Consider the following 21,654-nt stretch of genomic DNA (forward strand, 5'->3'; position numbering starts at 1 on the left):
GCCACCCAGATCAGGACCCCCCTAGCATAGGTAGAGAAGGAGGAATGGAACACCTGACCCCTCCACTACCTTGCCAATTTAAGAGCACCCTCCTCATTCATATGCGTTTCCTGTAGGCACGCCACTGATACTCCATGCCGACGAAGGAAGGATAGCACCCTATGCCGCTTGGAGCAAGTACCCAGGCCGCGCACGTTCCAAGTTAAAGATTTGAATCCCATAAGCGTTGGTCTTGCCCATCCGGGCACCCAAGTTGAACCTCTGCAGACAGCCTCCTAGCGGCGCGAACAGTAGTACACACTATGCCAAAAACAAATACCCCCCACAACTCCCCCCAACCCCACAGTACCCGCAACCACCCAACCCCTGAAACAGTCCCCCCCCCCTCCCCCATCCACGAGCAGGAATGACTCAACAGGAAAACACACCATCCCGGTCATCCCACGCCAGTGCCATCCAAAAACCATAGGACTCAACACCCCATCAGAACCAGTCCCCCCCCCGCGAGCAAGAGGACAGCAACAACCAAAAACGCTACTCTGCCCTTCCCCTGCCAGTGCCAGGACGTGCACAGCCACCCCATACACCACACGCACCCCACACACACACTCAACCAACCAAAACCACCCACCCTCCCCCCCAACTCCCTGAGGACCCAATGTTCCAGGACAGTCTCTGGGAATGTCCATGAAAGTCAGTTCCAATGCTGGGCGACGGTACACCATAAACTCTCGGGCCTCGCACCACATCGCCTCGGCCAACACGGTATCCATTTGTCTGTTCAGCCCACCAACCGGGGTTCCCAGCGCCAGGTAGAGACAGCATTGGGTAGGCAAAAAACCCCAGGAGGGGCGACTCACCCAACCTCCCAGGGCAACAACATTTTAACAAGACAGTACCTCACATCAGAGTTCACTCAGGCCGTGTGTCGGAGAGGGCAGTTTCCGGTATCACCTGGGGAGCAGAGTGTACATCCAGCAAAGTTTCCTGCAAGGTATCCGGGACCAGGATCTCACCGGGTGCAGTGGCCTCAGGGGACTCCGGAGCGGCCCCCGCCGTCGATGACCTCACGTGGAGCGCCCCATCCTCTCCTACGGTAATCCGGGGCTCGGGAGAACCCCGGGATCCAGACCTGCGTCTCCCTCTGCCTCGCCGGCGCCTCGGGGGCCGGGTCCCCCAGGTCTCGCGGGGGCCACCTCGCTCTCCAGGTGGTAGGTCGTCTCCCCGTATCTCGAGCCACTCCCACACCTCCGCCGGGGACTCGAAAAAGTGAGCGCGTCCCTGGGAGAGCACCTTGAGTTTGGCCGGGTAAAGGAGCATGTATTGTAGCTTCATGTCCCGCAGTTTCTGCTTGACTCCCAGGTAGGACTTCCGTTGCTCCTGCACCTGTTGCGTATAGTCCGGGTAGATGGAAACACGACTATTTTCAATGGTGATGGACTCCATTTCTCTCGCGGCCCGTAGAATACAATCACGATCCTTGTAATTTAGGATCTTTGCAATGATGGCTCTAGGTGACTCGCCTGGGCGCGGAGGGGGAACCAGGGCCCTGTGTGCCCTCTCAATGACAAAGACACTGGACAGTCCGTCGGGCATAGCTGGGTACGGATCCACGTCTCCAAGAAGCGTTCAGCGTTTCTCGCCTCAAGGCGCTCCGGCACGCCTAGGACCCTGATGTTGCTCCGACGGGCCCTGCCTTCCGCATCTTCCGCTCTCCTCTCCAGTGCATGGGTAGTGGACGTCAGGTGCGCGACCGATTTCTGCAGGGAGGCCACTTCAGTTTGCAATTGTGCGATGTTGCCCTCCGCGTCTGAGACCTTATCCGCCACCTTACGGAGGTCCGTCCGGAGGAGGTTTACATCAATCGACACAGTCTCGATCTGCCGCTCCAAGGCAGAATGGGATCCCTGGATTGCCTTCAGGTTCTCTGCTCGGGAAGGTTCATGCGGTTCATCGCCCCCATCGTCCAGTCCCGTCTGCCGCGTGATCCTCTGTGATGGCAGTCTTGGGGTGGTATACTGCACGATGGTGTTGGGTTGGGAAGATTTCGCATTCCTATCCTTGCGGGTCATCATCCTGGGGAGTAGACCGGGAGCCCCCTCGAGGCGCCTCAGCAAGGACTCACCCGGTCCCACCGGGTAGGCACAGATCCCAACAGCAGAGCGAAGGCGGGAGGACCGGGGGGGAGGACAATTCAGTAGGGCGCACCAGGTAAATCCGGCCCAAGCGACGACCCCCACCACTAGCAAAGGGAGAGCGTGGCAACCATTGGGTAAGATGCACTCACCGAGCTGGGCGGGAGGACCTCCAATAATCAGATCAAAAGCAGCTTACCGCCAACCAGCGCACCTCAGGCGAGCCCCCTCCATCTCCAGGCGCGACAGTGTGATCCACAAGCCTCGTGGGGCAGCACAGTCCGAGCTCCGCCGCCACCCAGGGGGGGGCCGCTCCAGCAGTCGGGGAAAACAGCACGCAGTTTACGGGGGGACCCCAAGTCGCCCGTGTCCCCCAGGAGTCGACACTGCAGGACGCCACTAGGCACAGCGCCAGTGCAAGTGCCACATGGAATGGTCTCCGGAGCACCCCGCAGTAGGGACGGAGGCCACAATCCCCACAGCTACAGGGGAACCACAGGGGACCGTCCGCTCAGGCCGCACCGGCTCCAAGTGTAGAGGCGGGCCTTAATGTCAATGGGCCCTGCGGGCCAGCGTCCAGCTCTCGGCGAGTTCACCGCCTCATTCCCCCAGGAGTCACGTAGAGCCCCAGGCACCAGGGGAAACACTCACCCTGAGCCGCTCTCCGCAGCCGGGAGCTCCGGTGTAGGATAGGGTCAGCGGGGGGAGGGGCCAGCACCTCAACCCCTGCGCAGGTCAGCGGGAGTCACCGGACCCCAGCGCAGCCCTCCACTGGCCTCTCAGGACATCCACAACAGGGCTCCGACCATCGGGAGGTCCGCCGTGTGCGCGAGCACCTCCCCAGCCGGGGTACTTCTCCAGCAAGCGGGCCGCACGCACCGCTTCTCTCCCGCGCAGGCCCAGTCCGCGGTCTCGCGTAGAGACAGGCGGAGCCCTCCGAGCGCCGCGGCGTTCTCCGGCGGCGTTCACGGGGTACCGGAGGCTCTCCTGGCGACGTGGTGGTCCCAGACGGGACGAGGAAGGATCCGGACCGTCAGCACCCCTGGGGAGGGTCCAGCAAGGATCTCTGTGGCAGGATATTAAGGGTCCTCGGACGGAGCTGGTGAAGCTCACGTCCTGTCGGCCATGCTGCTTGGCCACGCCCCCCCGCTCCACTTATACTTAACTGAGATATCGATGACGTCACCAGAAGACTCGTATAATCGTTTCACTCTACCAAACATCAAGGGTCCAAATCAGGGCGATAGCCAGGGCAGCAGTCTTTTCGTAGCCGTCGGGAAGCGGGGAACCTCGCAGCAAAGACTTTCGGACCACGTCGACATGCAGGGGTCGATGAAGTGGCGGCCTTCCTCCAGAATTTTCACACAAAGCTCCTCACGAACCTCAGGCTTGGACCGGTACCGCTGGTATCGCCCCACATTGGGCGCCAACTGAGGTACTGGGTTTTTCAGAACCGGTACTGGACCGGTAACCCAGCGGTGCCAGGGACAACACCCAAAGACCTCGAGTACTTTCCTGATTCAGACACAGAAACTCAGAGTCTTCTAGGTGAAGTCAAGGATCGAATTTATTGGCTGCAACCAAGTAACAGGCGTCCTAGAAGTACAACAACACGGTGTGTATATTCTCAGGAGACTGCTCCATCTTACAAAGCCAGGCTTCTCCTTTTATACGAAATATTATGCTTTAGGCAAACCTTCCTTACATTTTAGTATACCATTCACATGTTTTTACTACAAAGAAAAAGCAGAGTCATGATGACAAGCCCATATTTCAGTTTGTCCAGCCCACAACAAATTACCCGGCAAGGCCCAACATTCTCATCAGATATCGGTGTACCCCCAATAAAACCGGGCACCTCCTCATCATAAAGCAAGTAAGAGAGAAAAGAGCAGGGGCAGGTGTGAGCAAGATTAGGCAGGGTGTGTGTGTGATGAAAAAGGTTTATGGCATGTTGTGCCTTGATGCTATCTCGTTCGGCCACTGGGAGAGGAACTGACCAAACAGGTTTGGCCTTGGGCAATGGTTCCAGCTTGCCCAGGTCGCAGAAAAGTCAATTAAGGTGTGCGTGTCCTTTGGAATCGAATTTGGCTTAATTCGTCTGCCTATGTGAGGGCAACTCACAAATGGCCGCCGTGCACAAAATGGAACCCAAGGGTTCAGAACGAAAATGACGATTTCGAGGTGAAATCGTTACTCGATTATGACGAAAATGCCTATGCCTATGCCTACACCTACACCTATGCCCTGGGTACCTATAGTACACTGTACAGGGACTCATAAGAGTGACCCAAATCCCAATTAGTGATGTACCTAAAGTACATGGTGTGAGTTTAGAGAGAGAACAGCAGGGCTGTGGGTCTGATTAGCAGGCCCACAGCCACATTAAGTCGAAAACCAGTGAAGCAAAAAGCAAAAAATGGGGTGACCATAAGAAAGCAGACCCTACTCTCCTACAATCTCCACCATTGGCAGTTCTCAATATCCAACAGGTGGGTTATACAGATCGTCGGAAGGGCCTACTTCCTCCTGTTTGAGACCACCCCTCCCTCCACGCGTCCATCTTACGACAGGCTGACGGTGGATCATTTGTCGCGAAGAAGTCATGGGTCTCCTGGCCAAGGGAGCCATTGAGAGGGTTTTGGTGCCAGAAGCAGGTTGTGGTTGCTATTCCAGCAACTTTCTGGTCCCCAAGGAGGTCAAGGGTCTTCGTCCTATCCTAGATCTCCACATGTTTATATTGGCTCAGATCTCCACATGCTTACATTGGCTCAGGTCTTGTGTGCCCTGGACCCAGGAGACTAGATGATAGCACTGGACTTGCGGGATGCCTGTTTTCACATCCTCACTGGAATCAAGTGGATAACCTAGTGTCCTTCAGAGCCTGGGTATGAACAAGAAAGATTACAAGTGGTTCTGTTGGGAGAAACAATTGCATAGTCATACAAAGAATTAATCTGTGAGGACAAAGTCTAATACATTCTTTTATAGACTTTGAATGGAACACACATGAACAGAACTAGTCATTGTTTCAAAACATAATATTTACTGGTTTGTTATGGCTGTCACTTCTTATCAATATCAACACATAAATAACATATAGATGAAGTAATTAAAGTTAGAAGGTGAAATGCCTGACAATGTGATATTATACATGAAGTGCAAAATGTATATACAAAAGTGAAAATCAATAAAGATCAGTTTTTTACATATTCTCAACAACCCCTTTTATAGTCCATATCTTTCTTGGTGCCAGGAAAACTGAGGGACATGAGCCTGAATAACCGCTGATGTTTCGACCCTGAAGTTTGCACTAATGAAAGAGCGTCACAGCGTCACAGCCGGTCTTCCTCAGGTCAAAGAACATTGGAGGACAGCCTACAGGGGGCAAGGGAATTCAAGCGTAAATCAAGTGTGTTCCATGAGATATAAAATTAATTAATTCAAGTGGCCACAGGATTACAGAACTCACCAAAGCCAGGGAATGGTGGAAATTCCCACACATCAAAAATGCATTATTGTTGGATGGCATATGTCCAGGAACTGTGGGATAAAATGCAACCAGGTAAGCAATTTATTCGACCCAGTTTTGTGAGAGCAAAATGTGGGGTAAACAAGTAGTGAACTTACCATCCATCATGTGTAGAAGACTGTGGTCGTTGTTTCATAGACGATTCAGAACACAAGGGTACTGGTATAGGACTTAACCACCGAAACAGTAAAGGCAAGCGACCACCAAAAAGGTTGGTATCTGAGTAATAAGGGAATATTTTGAGCCCAACGTAATGCAAATTGGAAAGGAATTTGCTGCTCATTCAGCGTCAAACCTACCTTGTCTGAGGAATCAGAATCAAGGCAGAAATATTTGCCCACTCTCTCGTAGAATCTAAAATTAAATTCAAGTCAAAACTATATTTTTGAAAAAATACAAAAGGGGAAATACGGAGGTGGTGCCCATAGAAACCGGCCTGTGTAGCCTACCTTTCTTGTAATTCACAATTCATTTTCGTTCTGCCTTCTCAGCGTGGAAAGGACCTGCCTGCCCATCAGTGCTACTTGCAGTTTACGGTAGGCCATGAGCATTTTCAAATCACCATGCTTCCTTTTGTCCTTACCAGCGCCCCTCTGGTGTTCACCAAGGGGATGGCTGTGGTCACAGTTCATCTGCGCAGGTCAGGGGTGCCATTCTTCCCCTAGCTGAAGGCGCACTTGCCCCAGCCTATTGTCTCCCACCTCTAGACTAGGGTGAACCTCCTGCAGTTGCTGGTGATCATTATCAATGTAGCGGAGTCACACCTGCCTCCCTCTCAGATGCTTCCTTTCATTGGAGCTGTACTGGACACAGTGCAGTTCCTGGCTTATCTTCCTGAGCGGTGAGTCCAGGATATTTAGGTTATGATGCCGATGTTTCAGCCTCTATCTTGGGTTTTGGTTAAACTAAATCTGAGGCTACTGGGCCTCATGGCCTCCTGCATCCTGCCAGTGACGCATGCCAGATGGCATATGCAGGCTCTGCAGTGGGACCTGAAGTTCTAGTGGGTGCAGTATCAGGGGAATCTCTCTGACATGGTCCAGATTTGAAGGGAACTGCAAATGACCTGCAGTGGTGGCTAATGAACCTGATTGGGTCAGAGGCAGACCCCTCTCCCTTCCCCTAACAGATCTCACAGTAGTGACAGATGTATCAGTCCTGGGATGGGGCAGCCATTTGGGAGAGGTGGAGATCAAAGGACTCTGGTCTCCGGTGGAATCCAGACTCCACATCAACATGCTGGAAGTCCGTGTGATTCGACTGGCATTGAAAGCCTTTCTACCCTCCATCAAGGGAATGCTAATGCATATGTTCATGGACAACACCACTGCCATGTGGTACTGCAACAAACAAGGTGGGTGGGGTTGTGAACTCTGTCCAGAGGCCTTGTTTTCTGGACATGGCTGGAACAGCAGGTTATATCATTGTTGGTTCAACACCTGGCAGGTTCCCTGAATGTCAGAGCGGACAAACTCCGCCGTCAATGCCTAGCGGATCATTTTTGTATTTTTTTATTTAAAAAGGTTTTATATAGCGCTGGCTAGACCCGGAGGTATCAGAGCGCTTTACATGAGTATCAGACCATAGTTGCAGGTTACATCGTTATAAAGTTTACAGGAGTCAAAGCTGCGTCCAAAGTCCAGTAAGTTGTGATCCCAGGGGAAGTATTATAATTTCCCCATCTCTGTTGTGAGAGGTTTCCTTTACGCAGTGGACTCTCTCAGCGGGGTCTCTGAGACTCTAAGGCCTACATACTGGATCCTTCCTCAAAAAGGGGAGAGGGAGTGCTTTTGGCAAGGGGTGCCATTCAGAGATAAAGGAAACTATCCCAGACCTCCGCGAAGTGAAGAATCCCTTAACACTGTGGACTCTCTCAGAGGGGTATCTGAGATTCCAGGACTGGAATGCTAGGATCCTTCTCCAACAAGGGGAGAGGGAGTGCTTTGGCAAGGGGCACATTCGAGGAGGCAAATTAAGGCCTATTTCCATTATGTATGAGATCCTTAACACAGTGGACTCTCTCAGAGGGGACTCTGAGACTTCGAGGCAATACTGCTGGAACCCTCCCCAACAAGGGGAGAGGGAGTGCTTTGGCAAGGGGCATAATCATGGAGGCCGATAAGGGACAGTTGGAGGGGGGGGCAAACATAAGGTTCAACATGAATAACAAAATTACATCAGTTACACGATTACATCAAATACCCGGTCACTCCATTACCGCACGGCCCCCATGTGCCCGGACTCTGCTGCCGCTGCCTGCTTGGCCCTCTTGCTGCCGCCTCTCCTTAGGGCCCCTGCTCTCCAGGCTTGCCCTCGCTCTCCAGGCTTGCCCAGGCTTGCCCTCGCTCTCCAGGCTTGCCCAGGCTTGCACTCGCTCTCCCCCGCTCCGCTTTCCCGCTCTTTCAAACCCCCCTCTACTCCCCGCCGCTGCTCTCCTGTGGCCCCGCCCCCTTCTCCTGTCTCCCGCTCCCCATTCACCGCCCCGCTCCCGCCTCCCAGCTGCTCCTCCCTCCCACTTCGCCATAAATGGCGGGGACCGCGCGTACGCGCAGCGGGCGTGCCAATTGCGCGCCGAAGGCACGCCTAAGGCAAGCCCGTCAACGCCTGGACCGCGCCCAGCGCCAGAACCCCCGCCAGAGCCAGTCAACCCGACTGAGCTACGATGCCGCCACCCTCCACGCACTCAACACCGGCCGACATGCAGCCTGCTACCAAGTCACCCCGAAACGCACCCACGGAGCCTTCACCTGCCACGCCTGCTACTTCACCTGCACTCGGTCCTGCACCGCGCCAGCCAAAACAGCCGCCAACAACAACCACCTCAAGTGCATCCTGCTCAACACCCGCTCCATCCACAGGCACGCCGTCGAACTATGGGACTTCCTGGACAAAACGGCACCAGACATCGCCTTCTTCACGGAAACCTGGATGAACGCCTCATCAGCCCCCGACACCGCCATTGCCATCCCGGACGGCTACAATATCATCCCGAGGGACCGCGTCAACCAGACCGGAGGAGGCATCGCCATCGCCCACAGAAACACTATCCGCATCACGAACAACACCGACGACACCCTCGCCACCGCAGAGCACCTGCACTTCCAGGTTCACACCGACCCCAAGACCACCCTCTGAGGAACCCTCATCTACAGATCCCCGGGACCACGCTCACACTTCAGCGAGGCCATCTTAGACTTCATCAGCCCGCTCGCCCTCGCCTCCCCCGACTACATCCTCCTAGGAGACCTCAACTTCCACCTTGAGAACGCCCAGGACAACAACACCACCGCCCTACTAGACAACCTCGCCAACCTCGGATTCAAGCAACTGGTCAACACCCCCACCCATTACGCCGGCCACACGCTCGACCCCGTCTTCTCCTCCAGCAACCACATCTCCTTCAGCCACACCACCGAGCTCCACTGGACCAACCACAGCTGCGTACACTTCAACTTCAGGAAAACAGCGACCCACCACTGCCCTCAACAAACCCCCCGAAGATGCTGGAGCAAGATCACCACCGACCGACTCACCACCTCCTTGAGCCTATACCCTCCCACCAACACCACGGACCCCAACGAAGGAGCCCGCAACCTCACACAGTGGATCACCGACTGCGCCGACACCCTTGCTCCACTGAAAAACCCTCCCAGCAACCTCAACAGCAAGAAAGCTGCATGGTTCACCAACGAACTCAAAGACTCCAAGAAATCCTGCCGTGACCTCGAGAAAGCCTGGTGCCACAACCAGTCAATGGATAACATGACAGCCCTCAAGAACTTCACCCGCAAACACCTCCAGCTGATCCGCACCACCAAAAGGTCATCCTTCAGAGAACGACTGGACAACAACACCCACAACAGCAAGGAACTCTTCAACGTCGTGAAAGAGCTCTCCAACCCCAACGCCAGCAACAATGACATCACGCCTTCTAAAGACCTCTGCAACTCTCTGGCCACCTTTTTTCACCGTAAGATCGTCGACATACACGACAGCTTCGGCGCTCAGAACTCGTACCCCACCACCGAACCTACACCCCCCACCACCACCCTGTGCGCCTGGACTCAGGTCAGCACGGAAGATACCACCCACACGAAGATACCACCCATACCCCAGCCGATCCCTGCCCACACCCCGTCTTCAACAAAGCCGACTCCATCATCGCACCCAAACTTCGGGACATCATCAACAACTCCTTCATATCCGCCACCTTCCCGGAGAGCTGGAAGCACGCAGAGATCAGCGCCCTCCTGAAGAAACCCACCGCAGACCCCTCGGACCTCAAGAACTTCCGCCCCATCTCGCTCCTCCCCTTCCCTACAAAAGTCGTTGAGAAAACCATCAACAAACAGCTGACAGCCTTCCTGGAGACAAACGGCTCCCTCGACCCATCGCAGTCCGGATTCCGAGCGAACCACAGCACCGATAATGCCCTCATCGCGGCCACCAACGACATACAGACCCTGCTGGACAACGGAGAAATCGCCGCCCTCATCCTGCTCGACCTTTAGGCTGTGTTCGACAACCCGCCTCCGCCACACCGGGATCCAAGGAAAGGCCATGGAATGGATCACCTCCTTCCTCTGACAGAACCCAAAGAGTCCGTCTCCCACCCTTCCTCGCAGAAGCCACCTTGGTGCTCAAGGCTCCTCGCTCAGCCCCACCCTCTTCAACGTCTACATGAGCCCCCTCGCAGCCATCGCACACAAGCACAACCTCATCATCATCTCCTTTGCCGACGATACCCAACTGATCCTCTCCCTCACCAACGACCCCACCTCTGCCAGAGCCAGGTTCCAGGATGGAATGAAAGACATCGCATTGCCTTCTTGCGTCTGCCTGACCAATCCTCTTTATTTGAGGTTCCCTATTGTAAATTGATTTTTGTAGGGGCTTGTACATATGTTTCCCCTTTTCCTTTTAATGTGCCCTAGAGGGACCTTATTTTGGTCCTCACATTGTTGATGAGTGCTCCTTTGGGGCCTCTTCACAATTGTCCCTCCCGCTGCTCGTGATTATAACAGCCTTCCTCCTGGCAATTACATTTGCCCGGAGAGTGAGCGAGCTGCAGGCTTTATCTTCCAAGCCTCCATTCATATCCGTTTATCTGGACAAAGTAGTCAGGGCCGGCTCTAGGGCGGTGTGATCAGTGCCACCACAACGGAAGTTGACTTGGGGTGGGGGTGCCATGTTTGCAAGTATATTATTGTTTTAAAAGCAACTGCTACTGGATTCCTTGCCCCAAGCAATTTACAGGCATCAATAAAAATGCGAAGATAACTCCGGTGATTAAGGTTCTTCCTGTAGTTTTGTCTAGTGGACGTTTTGACTCATTATAAGGTAGCGCAAAGGGTTAATATGCCTGCTGCCAAGAACATGTACCATGCAGATCATAAAGTGCACATAATGTAAATAGATCATGGGTTTCTACTTTTGTCAAAGAGAAATTTTTGTTACTTGCAATTTGTATGAGGCTGGCTTAGTATATGGTGCACACTTATTCAAGTGGTGCATTCTGCACTGATCCAGGCAACCCTTATGGTGATTTTAGTGGTCTTTGATAACCATATAAAGCCTTTCAAATTGGTAGCTGTGGAGAGCAGCTTTCAGTATTATCTTGAACGAGTCTTAACTGTTTAATCTGTAGTGTAAAAAAGATGTAAAGAAACTACACAGCGTTCGCAAAAAAGTCTATTACTACACAATATCACTATCACATAGGTATATCTCCTACCTGGAGATATGCAGCAATGCATGAGAATACTTCAAATCCAAACAGGAAAGTAGCACAGAATACAGTGGTCTCCAGGAGGAGACCAAACCATACACTAAAAAAGTGGAATGCAAACTCCAAAGAAGAACGGGACTTGCACCAGAAAACCCACAGGAGCCACAGACACAAAGAACCACCCAGAGTAAGTACCCAGGAACCCCACGGAGGCTTTGTGCAGAGTGCGAACACAGCTGCGTGCCCAATGGAAGTCAACGGAGAAGTCGCAGTTGCAGTTTTTAAGGAGAAGGACACTTCCCAGAAGACCGTGAAGAATTCCTTTGGAGGATGGAAGGTTGGAGAGCCACACAACCCGTGGATGCCCCGGGAACCAGGTTACCTACATCAGGGAAGTCAGATGTATAGGGGTGAAGAGATGTCGGGAACCTTTGTAGACGACAATGGAAGGCTTAAAAGAAGATACCTCTGGAGAAAATGGTGGAGGAGTCCCATGGAATACAAGGGTGGATTCTGAAAGTGACGAACCTCAAAGTAGAGGGAACAGAGTCTATGCCACTTGAAGGTGACCAGAAGGCACAGAGACACAATGCCCAAAGATATCGGGAGGTTCAGAGAAGTTGACGGTGACCTTGTCACTGCAGCTGTGAGGACCAGGCAATACTGAGGAAGACCAGGAGCCTTGCAAGGGCTGTCCCACATCAGATGTTGGTAACTAGGTGGTCGTTGCCCTGCGGGAGCACCAACAAGCCTTGGTAGCTGCAACTGGGGTGGACCACAAAAAAAGAACAACGTTGGAACCAGCCAGTTCCAAGATACTCACCAACAGCAGAAGAGTCAGAGAAGGACTCAAGCAAGCAGGGGATCCCACTGAAGCAGTAGAAGCCCCTCAAGGCACAGGAGTCGCAGAGGCTCTTGAGCAGCTCACCAAAGATGCGGTACCACGGTGTAGGGGATGTGGTGAGAGCACATGATCTTGGAGGGAAGAGGTGCTGGAGCTGGAGCTTTTTGTAGCCCGAAGATCTCTGAAGTGCAGAGCCAACAAACCTTGGCAATGGCACGTCGACGCTGTGTACAGGGGTTTGGCCCAGCAGTTCCAACGAGGGATTCTGGCCTCAAACTTGCAGAGAAGGCAGGTCAGGCCTCGAAGGAGTAAACACTATGAAACAACTCCCTCGTGACCTCTATATTTTCTTACGGGATTTAACCTCTAAATTCAGACATGGGCACAACCAAAATCCAATAACAAAATCATTTTACTTTCTCATTTTCTTTTTATTTAAATTATTTTTTCATTAGTACTTCTTTTCATATCATTATTTTGAGCTTAGAAATTTCATCAAAGAATACATAATTGTCATCAATGATTCATAATACAAAATTCATTATTCACACTCTAATACATGTATTACCAGGTAGAGAACTGACACCAACAATCCACTCACTCACTCATACCAGATGTGGAACAGTGTCGCGCAGGCCCACAGAACTGACTCGAGATCCAGACGCTTTCCATTAGTTGATCAATAAGCAGTACATAAGATGCCGTTTCCTTGGTTCGCAGCACAATTTCGATACAGCACTATGTTCCATTAAGAGCGTGAAACATTGCATTCAAGTGGTTTTCTTTGCGCGGCTACTGGCACAGTCGGCAAGATGATACCACGTCAGTGATGGAGTCTTTTGGGAAAGAAAAAAACTCATTGCAGATTGGGAGTCCAGCTAGTGGCAGCTCCTCCATAATGGCATTTGGGCATCACCCCACTGCTTTTTCTCGCAGTGCAAGAAGCAGAAACATAAAATGGTAAAAACTACCATTTTATGTTTTTGCTTCTCGCACTGCGAGAAAGCAGGAGTGCCTGGTTGTGGGAGGATGAAAGGCGGTCCTGCTCGAGGGCAGGGGGGAGTGGTTTGCCCACTGTTGTGGGTACTGACTGTTTGGTCGGCCCTGGAGCCCTGGAACCCTGGAGCCCAGGCCCTGGAGCCTGGCCCACTCTCCCTTTTTCCTACATGGAGAAAATGGCGCGGCTGGGGCGCTCTCCTGCTGCGGCTCACCAATCACAACGCTGCCATTGCAGCGTTGTGATTGGCTCCCATGTTAAGTCACGGCCGGCGGCATCATGACTCGGGGGCCACGAGTTTACCGGCCAAGACTGCTGTCTTTCCATTTCAGGCATCACGAAGAGAGAGAGACAGACAGATGGAGCTGATGAAAAAGAGCTGCTTCAGTGCTTCGCCTTCGTAAGTGCTTTAACTTTAGAAACCAGATTTATTACAGTGACTCCCTCCCCTGGGGCTTACTCGACAATTGAAATACATGACAATCTTTGAATCTTGCTCACTCTTGTTCAGGCCTGAGCAGGGCGTATTTCCTCTCGTCGGACATTACCTAAAATAGAATCCCTTTTAATGAATAGCTTAGCTCGGCGTGCGCTCATCTTGAAAACAACATTATTATGATTTAAAAATAATGCTGCACTTGTTTTCAGCTCAAGATGAGCCCCCTCCGAGCCAGGCTATTCATTAAAAGTAACGGCACAGGGCAGCGCAGAACAGAGGTGTGCGCAGGCACAGGGCCTTTTATTGTTTAGAGTCTTAAATGAAGTTGTCTTTGTCAGTTACAGTCACTCCGTTACCGTTTTGATTTGTGCCAGGCCTGGGCATCAGGCATTTCCATTGGGGCTGGAAGGGTTGTGGGGGGAGGGCGGTTTTGTAGCAGTGCGTTTTACAAGCACTAAAGATTTCCTTGCACCTAACAGTTTTCAGCCTATGAAAAAGCATGTTAACATAAAACAGTAGAACGCAGAGTGCGTTTTGAATGTTTCTGCAAGAAGCTATTCCGACATCAGCACGCAAGATCTGCTTTCCTCAAGGTACTCAGAAACTACAGGTAGTTTCTAGGTGCCATGTGATGTACAGGGATAGCGCCTCTTCGGGTATCTGATAGGGACACAGTTCAGTAAAACTGTTCAAAACGTGTTTTATATATGCATGTTTGGTTTGTAACATTTCTTTCCATAATCCTCATTATTGTTATTTATGAAAGATAATATTTTGTACCTCTCCAGTGGTATCGCGGCTTCCTTAATGACTTCGTTTACAGTTTAATGTCATGTTGTCACCAAAAACAACAAAAGGTCTCTGCCACAAAAAACTATAACTTACATTATATGGGAGAAAACCCAGAAGGTAAATGTAGTAAAATAAAATGAAACCATGCCACAGTCAACATTAAAAGTATCAAGATAACTGGTGATTAAATACCTGCTTGAGAGAAATAGGATTTTTGTCTAGTGGCATTATTGACTCAGCTGAGGTAGCGCAGGAGGTTAATAGACCTGCTGCAAAGAACTTATACTATGCAGATCACAGAACAATATTTAATTTACAATGCTCATTGAAAGTCAGCTTGTTTGTCCTATATCTGCAGTATGTTATGTCAAAGTCAGCTTTCTCTGACCCAAGACCTACTCGCCATCTTTGTAACCAATATACTGGAAATAAGCAGCTTTACAAGAGGAAATTCAGTGGCATGGTAAACTAAAATCTGTGGCAAGAAAAAGGCGCATTATGCAGAATGTTTTGTGAGTAAAAGCAGTGTATGTCGCATTTTGCATGTAATTTTTACATTTTAGACGAGTGTTGATGCAAACCAGTCCAAACATTCTGAACTTTTACACCGCACCACTTTCAAATGTCACCACTGAGTCTAGCTCAGGCCGGAGCAGGCCAGAGTACGGAGCAATCTAAGCGGGCGCACTGCAGGCCAGTGGCACCGAAAGAAGGTGTCCATAGGGTGGCATGTGAGCCAGCCCAACCGGCCTTTGAAAGACATATTCGTCAATTGTGGTCACCACACCTCCTAATAGGCCGGTACTTCTCCGGGGTGAGAGGATGCCACCGACCCACAGTTTATGTGTGACAGCTTCGGCGGGTTGGTGGAGTTTGGGACCACAATCCTTCGGTTTATGTGCCTCTTCCGGGGGGAGCTTCTGGGGGTTAGAGGGATGCCACCGACCCACAGTTTATGTGTGTCACTTCAGTTCTGGGGGTGTTGGTGGGGTGAGGGGCCACCGACCCACAGTTTATGTGGGTCACTTCCGGAGGGTTGATGGGGTGAGGGGCATGCCACCGACCCACGGTTCATGCGCGTCACTCATGGCTCCAGCTCGTCTCTCTGCCCCTTCCCATCCTGCATGACCCTTTGTCCTGGGAGCCGCAGCACGCTCCTCACCTCAAACAGACAAAAGGCTTGCCTTCTGTAAACAGTAAATAAAGCACCACGGTGTGCTGCTGCTCTGGATTGGTTTCATGTTAAGGTCAGAGAAGCCTGAAAGAGAGGCAGGGGTTCTGAATTTACATTGAAAGTTAACGTGAACTCGAGTCTGTGTACTGCTCTCTCTTTGCAGAGCTGCACTGCAGCCACTAGTGAGCTATTTTCCATGTTAGCTCGTTTTTGTTTTTTATAATTGTATGATCTTTATTGTCTCCTACTGATGTTCTCAATTTCAAAAGGCAGGTGAAGTCACTAACGGGGTCAACACTCAATTGACACAATTTTCACTACATGCAACACAATTTTCACTACTCCTACGATTTTTAATAAACAGGTTGATTGCAAGTGAAACGAAGCGTTGGAAACACCATTCGTTTTTGCTGTTGGACTGTGACATTTTTTTTAGAAAGCTTTTCTCACTTACACTCATAGCAGCTGTAGGACAAGCTTCCCTCACATACGTAGAACAGTTATTTCACAGGTAGCTGTAGTACATGCTTCCTCATACACACTTGTGTACGCACGCACAAACACACGGTGTATCACGTTGAGATAAAACAGGGCTCATCAGTGGTACTGGGTGAAGCACACAGAACCTCAGTTGGAGCACTGCGTCTAGTTCTCAGTGTCTCACCGGGAGTAGAGTAAGTACGGTCAAAAGCCACGTCTGGTATATAAAGCCCAGTTCACTGGTGTTCATCTGTGGTACTGGTGAAGGACACGGAGACTCAGCTGGGGTTCCGTGTCTAAATTAATTCTCGATTCTGCTACTACTTAAAAAAACATTTCTGGCGTACCATACTCCAAAACGAGGGCCCCTTCTGAAGTATATGTTGTTTTTCTGTGTGCCACATCTGGAGCGCACACACAGTTTTTGATGCTGCACTACATCAAAGACTGACGCTGCCTTGTCAACTTTAACAAGCGCGCGCGCACCTCGCGCTGAAAGTAAAAATGATGAGGAGAGGAGGACGCAGCAGGGGGGGAGAGAGGGGGGGCCTGTGCCTGTTTCACTTGCGGGAGTGTGCAGTAACCATCTGTTAATTACAAACAGATGGTTTCAAAGCTCACTTCTTAAAGGGAATCGCCAAACGTGCACACGTTGCCATTCAAAGCAATGCAATGCATGTGCGTTTTTGCCTGAAAAACAGAATCGAATTCTAAAGGTCTCCTCCTATGCTACGCATGCGCGCTGCGTAGGCGAGACCTAAAAAGCAAGGGATGAACAATACATGACATTTCGTAGGCTGGTCTCAATCTTATGGATGAAGGAATTATTCAGCATTGAGTGCTGTAACAGGGATGGATAAGCCGCTAAAGTATGGGACATCTCTTATGAAGAAGCAGCATCTCCCAATTCTCCCATCAGAAAAGGTTGCCATTGATTTGGTGGCCCCCTGCATGGGGAACTGTCTACTCCATATCTATTTGGGTTGGTGGATATATTCTTGAAATGGCCTGGGATAAAGTGTGTTGCAGACACTAGCTTCAAGGGAGTCATAAACTTGCTGGAGATCATCTTTCTGAGGGAAGGCTTTCCAAAGACTTTGTTGTCAGACCGTGAGGTACAATTATGTTCCAATGAGGTGGAGTGGAATCAGGCAGTATATGGAATTCTACATAAAGTATGTGTGTTGTACAAATATGAGATCAAAGGAATTGTGGACCATTAAATAAGACCTTAAAATAATGTATTCAGTTAGTGCGTGTGAATGTAAGGCCATTGAAGTACCAGTTGAACAAAACAGGTTGCTGCCTTATCAAATGAGTCTGCATTATACCACCGGATTATCCCCCTTCTAAATGTCTAGAGAAAGAGAGACTGCTACCTAGGCAGTGGGTCGTTTTACTTTACTAAATTGTTGTTTATACCAGTCATGCTTCTACTCACCAATGGAAGGAGGTCTTTGCCTGGATTAAAAGTTTAGCCATTCTGCACCTTTTGTGCAGCTTAACACACTGTCTTTCCGTTTTTCCTTGTTTGTGCATACACAATGTGAATGATGGACAACGAATAATTGAGTCTGTATTACCAGTGACTATGTCTGTCAGACTTTCAGTAAGCCTAAATTGATACAGGAGAGCCTGTTGTTGCCTTGAGCGAGGACCCATGTTTTTCGACAGTCCCACACCTTTCCCATGTCCCGTTCAACAGTAGCCGAGAGTCCATCCATGTTCTTTTATGGTGTAAATGCATCTGTAGACTCATAAGCGCATCCTTATTCATAAGTTCTTAAAATCTTGTGAGTCCCTTTAGTTTATCTCTGTTCCTTTAAACTGGGAGCCCCAAAGATGTCACAAGCCTTAAGGGGTAAACCCTTGAAAGAATAATTTAATGATCATTTTTGCTTCCTAGATATTGCACTTGAACTTTTTTCCTGACTAAACTGAACAATTTGCACAAATCCACAAGAACTTCGGGTACCAGGGAAATATTTTGATTTGGACCAGCTGTATTTACTGTTCTGGCAGAACTGCTGGATCTTAGAAGGCCTGGTCGTTTTGCTCAGGGAAACCTGAGGCCCATCTCAGTGTTGGTATCTTATGCCGCTAATTTGAATGCCTTTCACTTACTAATCAAAATGTCAGGAGGTTTGTAAGGCATCTGTTCTCTCTTTTTTAGACCCTGATGGAAGACGCTGATCGTTGCAGACATAAGATGCAGACGGCCTCCAGTCTGATTTGCGGGTTGGCTGGTGAGAAGGAACGGTGGACCGAACAAAGTAAAGAGTTTGCTGCACAGACAAAAAGGCTTGTTGGTATGTAATATCTTTTGGAAACAGTTTTGGAATGAAGCACTGATAGTCTGGGTAAGAGCAACTTTTAGAATATACAACGCACTTTAGTACTCACCCAATAACTCCTAAACATAACTGTAGGAGGGTACATGATGTCTTTCTTCAGAATTTATCATCTATCAAATATCTTTATTCGGCACTTCAAGAGATACCATAAAAGTACATAAAAAACATTTAAAAACCACATTAAAAAGATAAAAACCATTACATTCGTACATTTTGGGGGTTTCCTATTGTCCAGTCTCTGTTTGCAGGGCATTACAATCACGTATCTCTCTCTCATTGCCACCTTAATAAAACTCAGTATGCAAGACAGTGTGTAAGCATCTGTGGCCTTCTGCAAAAACAATAGGGCTGCCTTGGCGTGTTTAAATTTTGCTCATTTCAAAATTCCCACTAGGAACTTACGCCTGGGAGATGAATAAAATGAACATAACAATACAAAGTGAAAGGTTTCCTGCGGAGACCTATTGTCGCAGCCGCAGGTACCCTTCTGCTCCACCGTTAAGGTAAAACCAGAGGGAACAGACAATAAATGGTGCAACATGTTAAATCTGAGACGGGTCATGTAAAATCTGTCTTGTGCAATGTGAGTCACTGATAGATAGTGTTCCATTCCACTCTCCGTTTTCAATAATCTATAAAACACAACCGTGGATTTACGCTCTTCTGTAGCCGCCCTACTCATGGTTGTCCATTCGCCAAACAGTTTCTTGACCATTGTCTTATTCTGGGCGTTAAGGGCTTCAGGCACGGTGAAAAAGTTCTTACATCCAATGGCCTCTAGGGTGTCTTTTACATATTTTATCCATGGGATGGAGCTCCCTTTGTCACGATTCAGTCAGTCTTTGATGATTTGCGTGCTCAGACCAGCCTCAGGGTTGGACCAAATTTTGACCCAAGCCAGGAGCGGCCTGATCTTTGTTTGGTCTTTGATATAGGATTCTCCCAATTCCTCGTGTATAATATAGGATGGGGTACTTTGTGGTACTTTCAAGATCCTTCTAAAAAACTTGTTTTCTTCTGCCAGGACCTGGTGTGTATTTGCAAAGCCCCAAACATCTGACCCATAGGCTGCCTTAGCGCAGCATATTGATCTGTACAAATTCATCACTTGGTCCGGGGACCATCTACCCAGTCTTCTCCCATAGCCCATTATAGCCCCTGTCGAAGCCACCAGTTTTGCAGCATGTTTGTCTACCAGGGATTTAAACTTTAGGAGCCCGTCAAATAGTACTCCTAGATAAGAAAAGGACTGGACCAGGCCTATTTTATGGGGGCCAATCTTGAAAACAAATTTCTTATTTGGTCTTGCCCCCGCTAGCATAACATGTGACTTGTCCAGATTTGCTGACAGATGAAGTGTGGCCATAAAACTTACGAATCCATCAATCAACCTCTGGAGCCCCCGCGGTGTTCGAGCTAGCAGCACCGCGTCATCGGCGTAAAGCAGGACGGGAATTGGGCGGGAGCCTATTTGGGGGAAATCCACTCCAGGTGTACATAGTTCCCTGTCCAGGTTGTTGATGTACAAAGAGAACAGAAATGGAGCAAAAATACAGCCCTGCCGCACTCCGCTCGTGCATGGAAATGGTAGGGTCTTATTTCCATCTTGGTTATAGCGGACAGACGTAGATGTATTCCAGTGTAGGGCTTTGAGGATGTCAACTAGATCTTGTTCCACCCCTAGGTCTATCATCAGGGCCCATAGTTTCTCCCTATTCACGTGATCGAAGGCCGCGGAGAGATCCATGAACCCTAGATAGACCGCCTCCTTGCTGGCTATAGTGTACTATGCAATCAAGAGGTATAGGTTTAGGCACTGATCCGTGGTTGACCTTCCTTCCCGGAACCCATATTGGATATCTGTTATTTGTTGGTTGCTATCTGCCCATTCTGAGAGGCGTTTTAGAATCACGCGACCCAACACCTTCGCCGTAACATCAATGAGGGATATTGGGCGATAGCATTGGGGGTCATCCCGGTTCCCTTTCTTGAATATTTGTACAATCGTTGCCGAGGACCAAGAGCGCGGGAGACCTGCCTCCACTGCCGCATTCAAGACCCTCGTAAGAACCGGAACCCACAATTCCACATTACTGAGGTAGAGATCGGGGGGTATACCATCAGGGCCAGGTGCTTTGGTTTTAGTAAGCCCAAGAATTGCCCCTTCTACTTCTGCCAAGGTAATCTCTAGCCGTGCAGTCAGCTTTAGCCTCTGCCCTTCATCATGATTTGTTTCACCTGTATGATTATACAAGTTCTGAAAGTGTGCCTGCCACTGCTCGGGTAGGATGGTGTTCAGGATTTGTGGGGCGTTTGAGTCTTGGAAGCATGGGTTATTTATGATTTTCCAAAACTCAGACAGGTCTCTTCTGTCTGCCGCCTCCCTTAAATCCTCCCAGGCTTGTCTTTAGAGGCTAGCTTTGCGAGTTTTTAGCGTCTTTTTGTATTTCAATCTGCTTTGGGTTATTCGAGTATTATCCCTGGGACGCTGTTTTAGGCTGTTTTTAAGGTCTTTATGAGCCTTTGAGCATTCTTTATCGAACCATCGAGGTGTGGTGGCTCGTGCCCTAGTTTTGGTGGTCTTTAAAAGTTCATCGATGAGATGTGCCATCTCCTCGAAAGCAGTCACTACCGCTACTCCCTCTTTATTTAGGTCGAGGCATATATTTATTGCCTCTGACCCTGTGGTTATTAGACTTTTATAAAACTTATCCCCGTCTATTTTGGACCATCTGAGCCTTCTCCCTTGGTCTGTTATCCTTTCTGTCTTATCTACTCTGGGTAGTGTGTTCCTAAGTTTTAAACATTTAAGCTCCACCACCAATGGGTTATGGTCGCTAAATATGCTATTTTCAATATCCGCCCTACTGACCCATGTTTTGAGTGTGGGGGAAACCATAATAAAATCTATGTACGAGTGACATCCTCTCCCCTAAAGGTTGGGCTGGGTTCTGCGGCTTCCCATCTCAATCATGTCCATTGTGTGGGCCAGATTATTCCTTTTCATCACCTTGTCTACTTCCCACCCCTCTAGGGAGTGTACGAAGTGAGGCCCTTTCTCCACTGTGCATCGTGACCAGTCCTTGTTTAGTGGTATTAAGTTCCCGCAAAGTGGCAATTAAAGTCCCCAACAAGGAGGACACGAGGGGCAACTACTGCTTTTATCTCCGATAACTGGG

The 21,654-nt window shown here is 49.7% G+C and overlaps 1 protein-coding gene across 1 annotated transcript in view; it reads left to right on the forward strand.

Moving 5' to 3' along the window:
* The window catches only part of DNAH5 (dynein axonemal heavy chain 5), a 5,174,212-nt gene that overhangs the window by 3,992,070 nt on the left and 1,160,488 nt on the right, over positions 1–21,654 (forward strand). Inside the window, exon 62 of the mRNA XM_078687662.1 lies at positions 18,295–18,430. Coding sequence (XP_078543788.1) covers positions 18,295–18,430 — 136 coding nt within the window. The remainder of the gene's footprint in view (positions 1–18,294; positions 18,431–21,654) is intronic.

Source organism: Lissotriton helveticus, chromosome 4_1 (assembly GCF_964261635.1).
Source record: "Lissotriton helveticus chromosome 4_1, aLisHel1.1, whole genome shotgun sequence".
Classification (NCBI taxonomy): domain Eukaryota; kingdom Metazoa; phylum Chordata; class Amphibia; order Caudata; family Salamandridae; genus Lissotriton; species Lissotriton helveticus.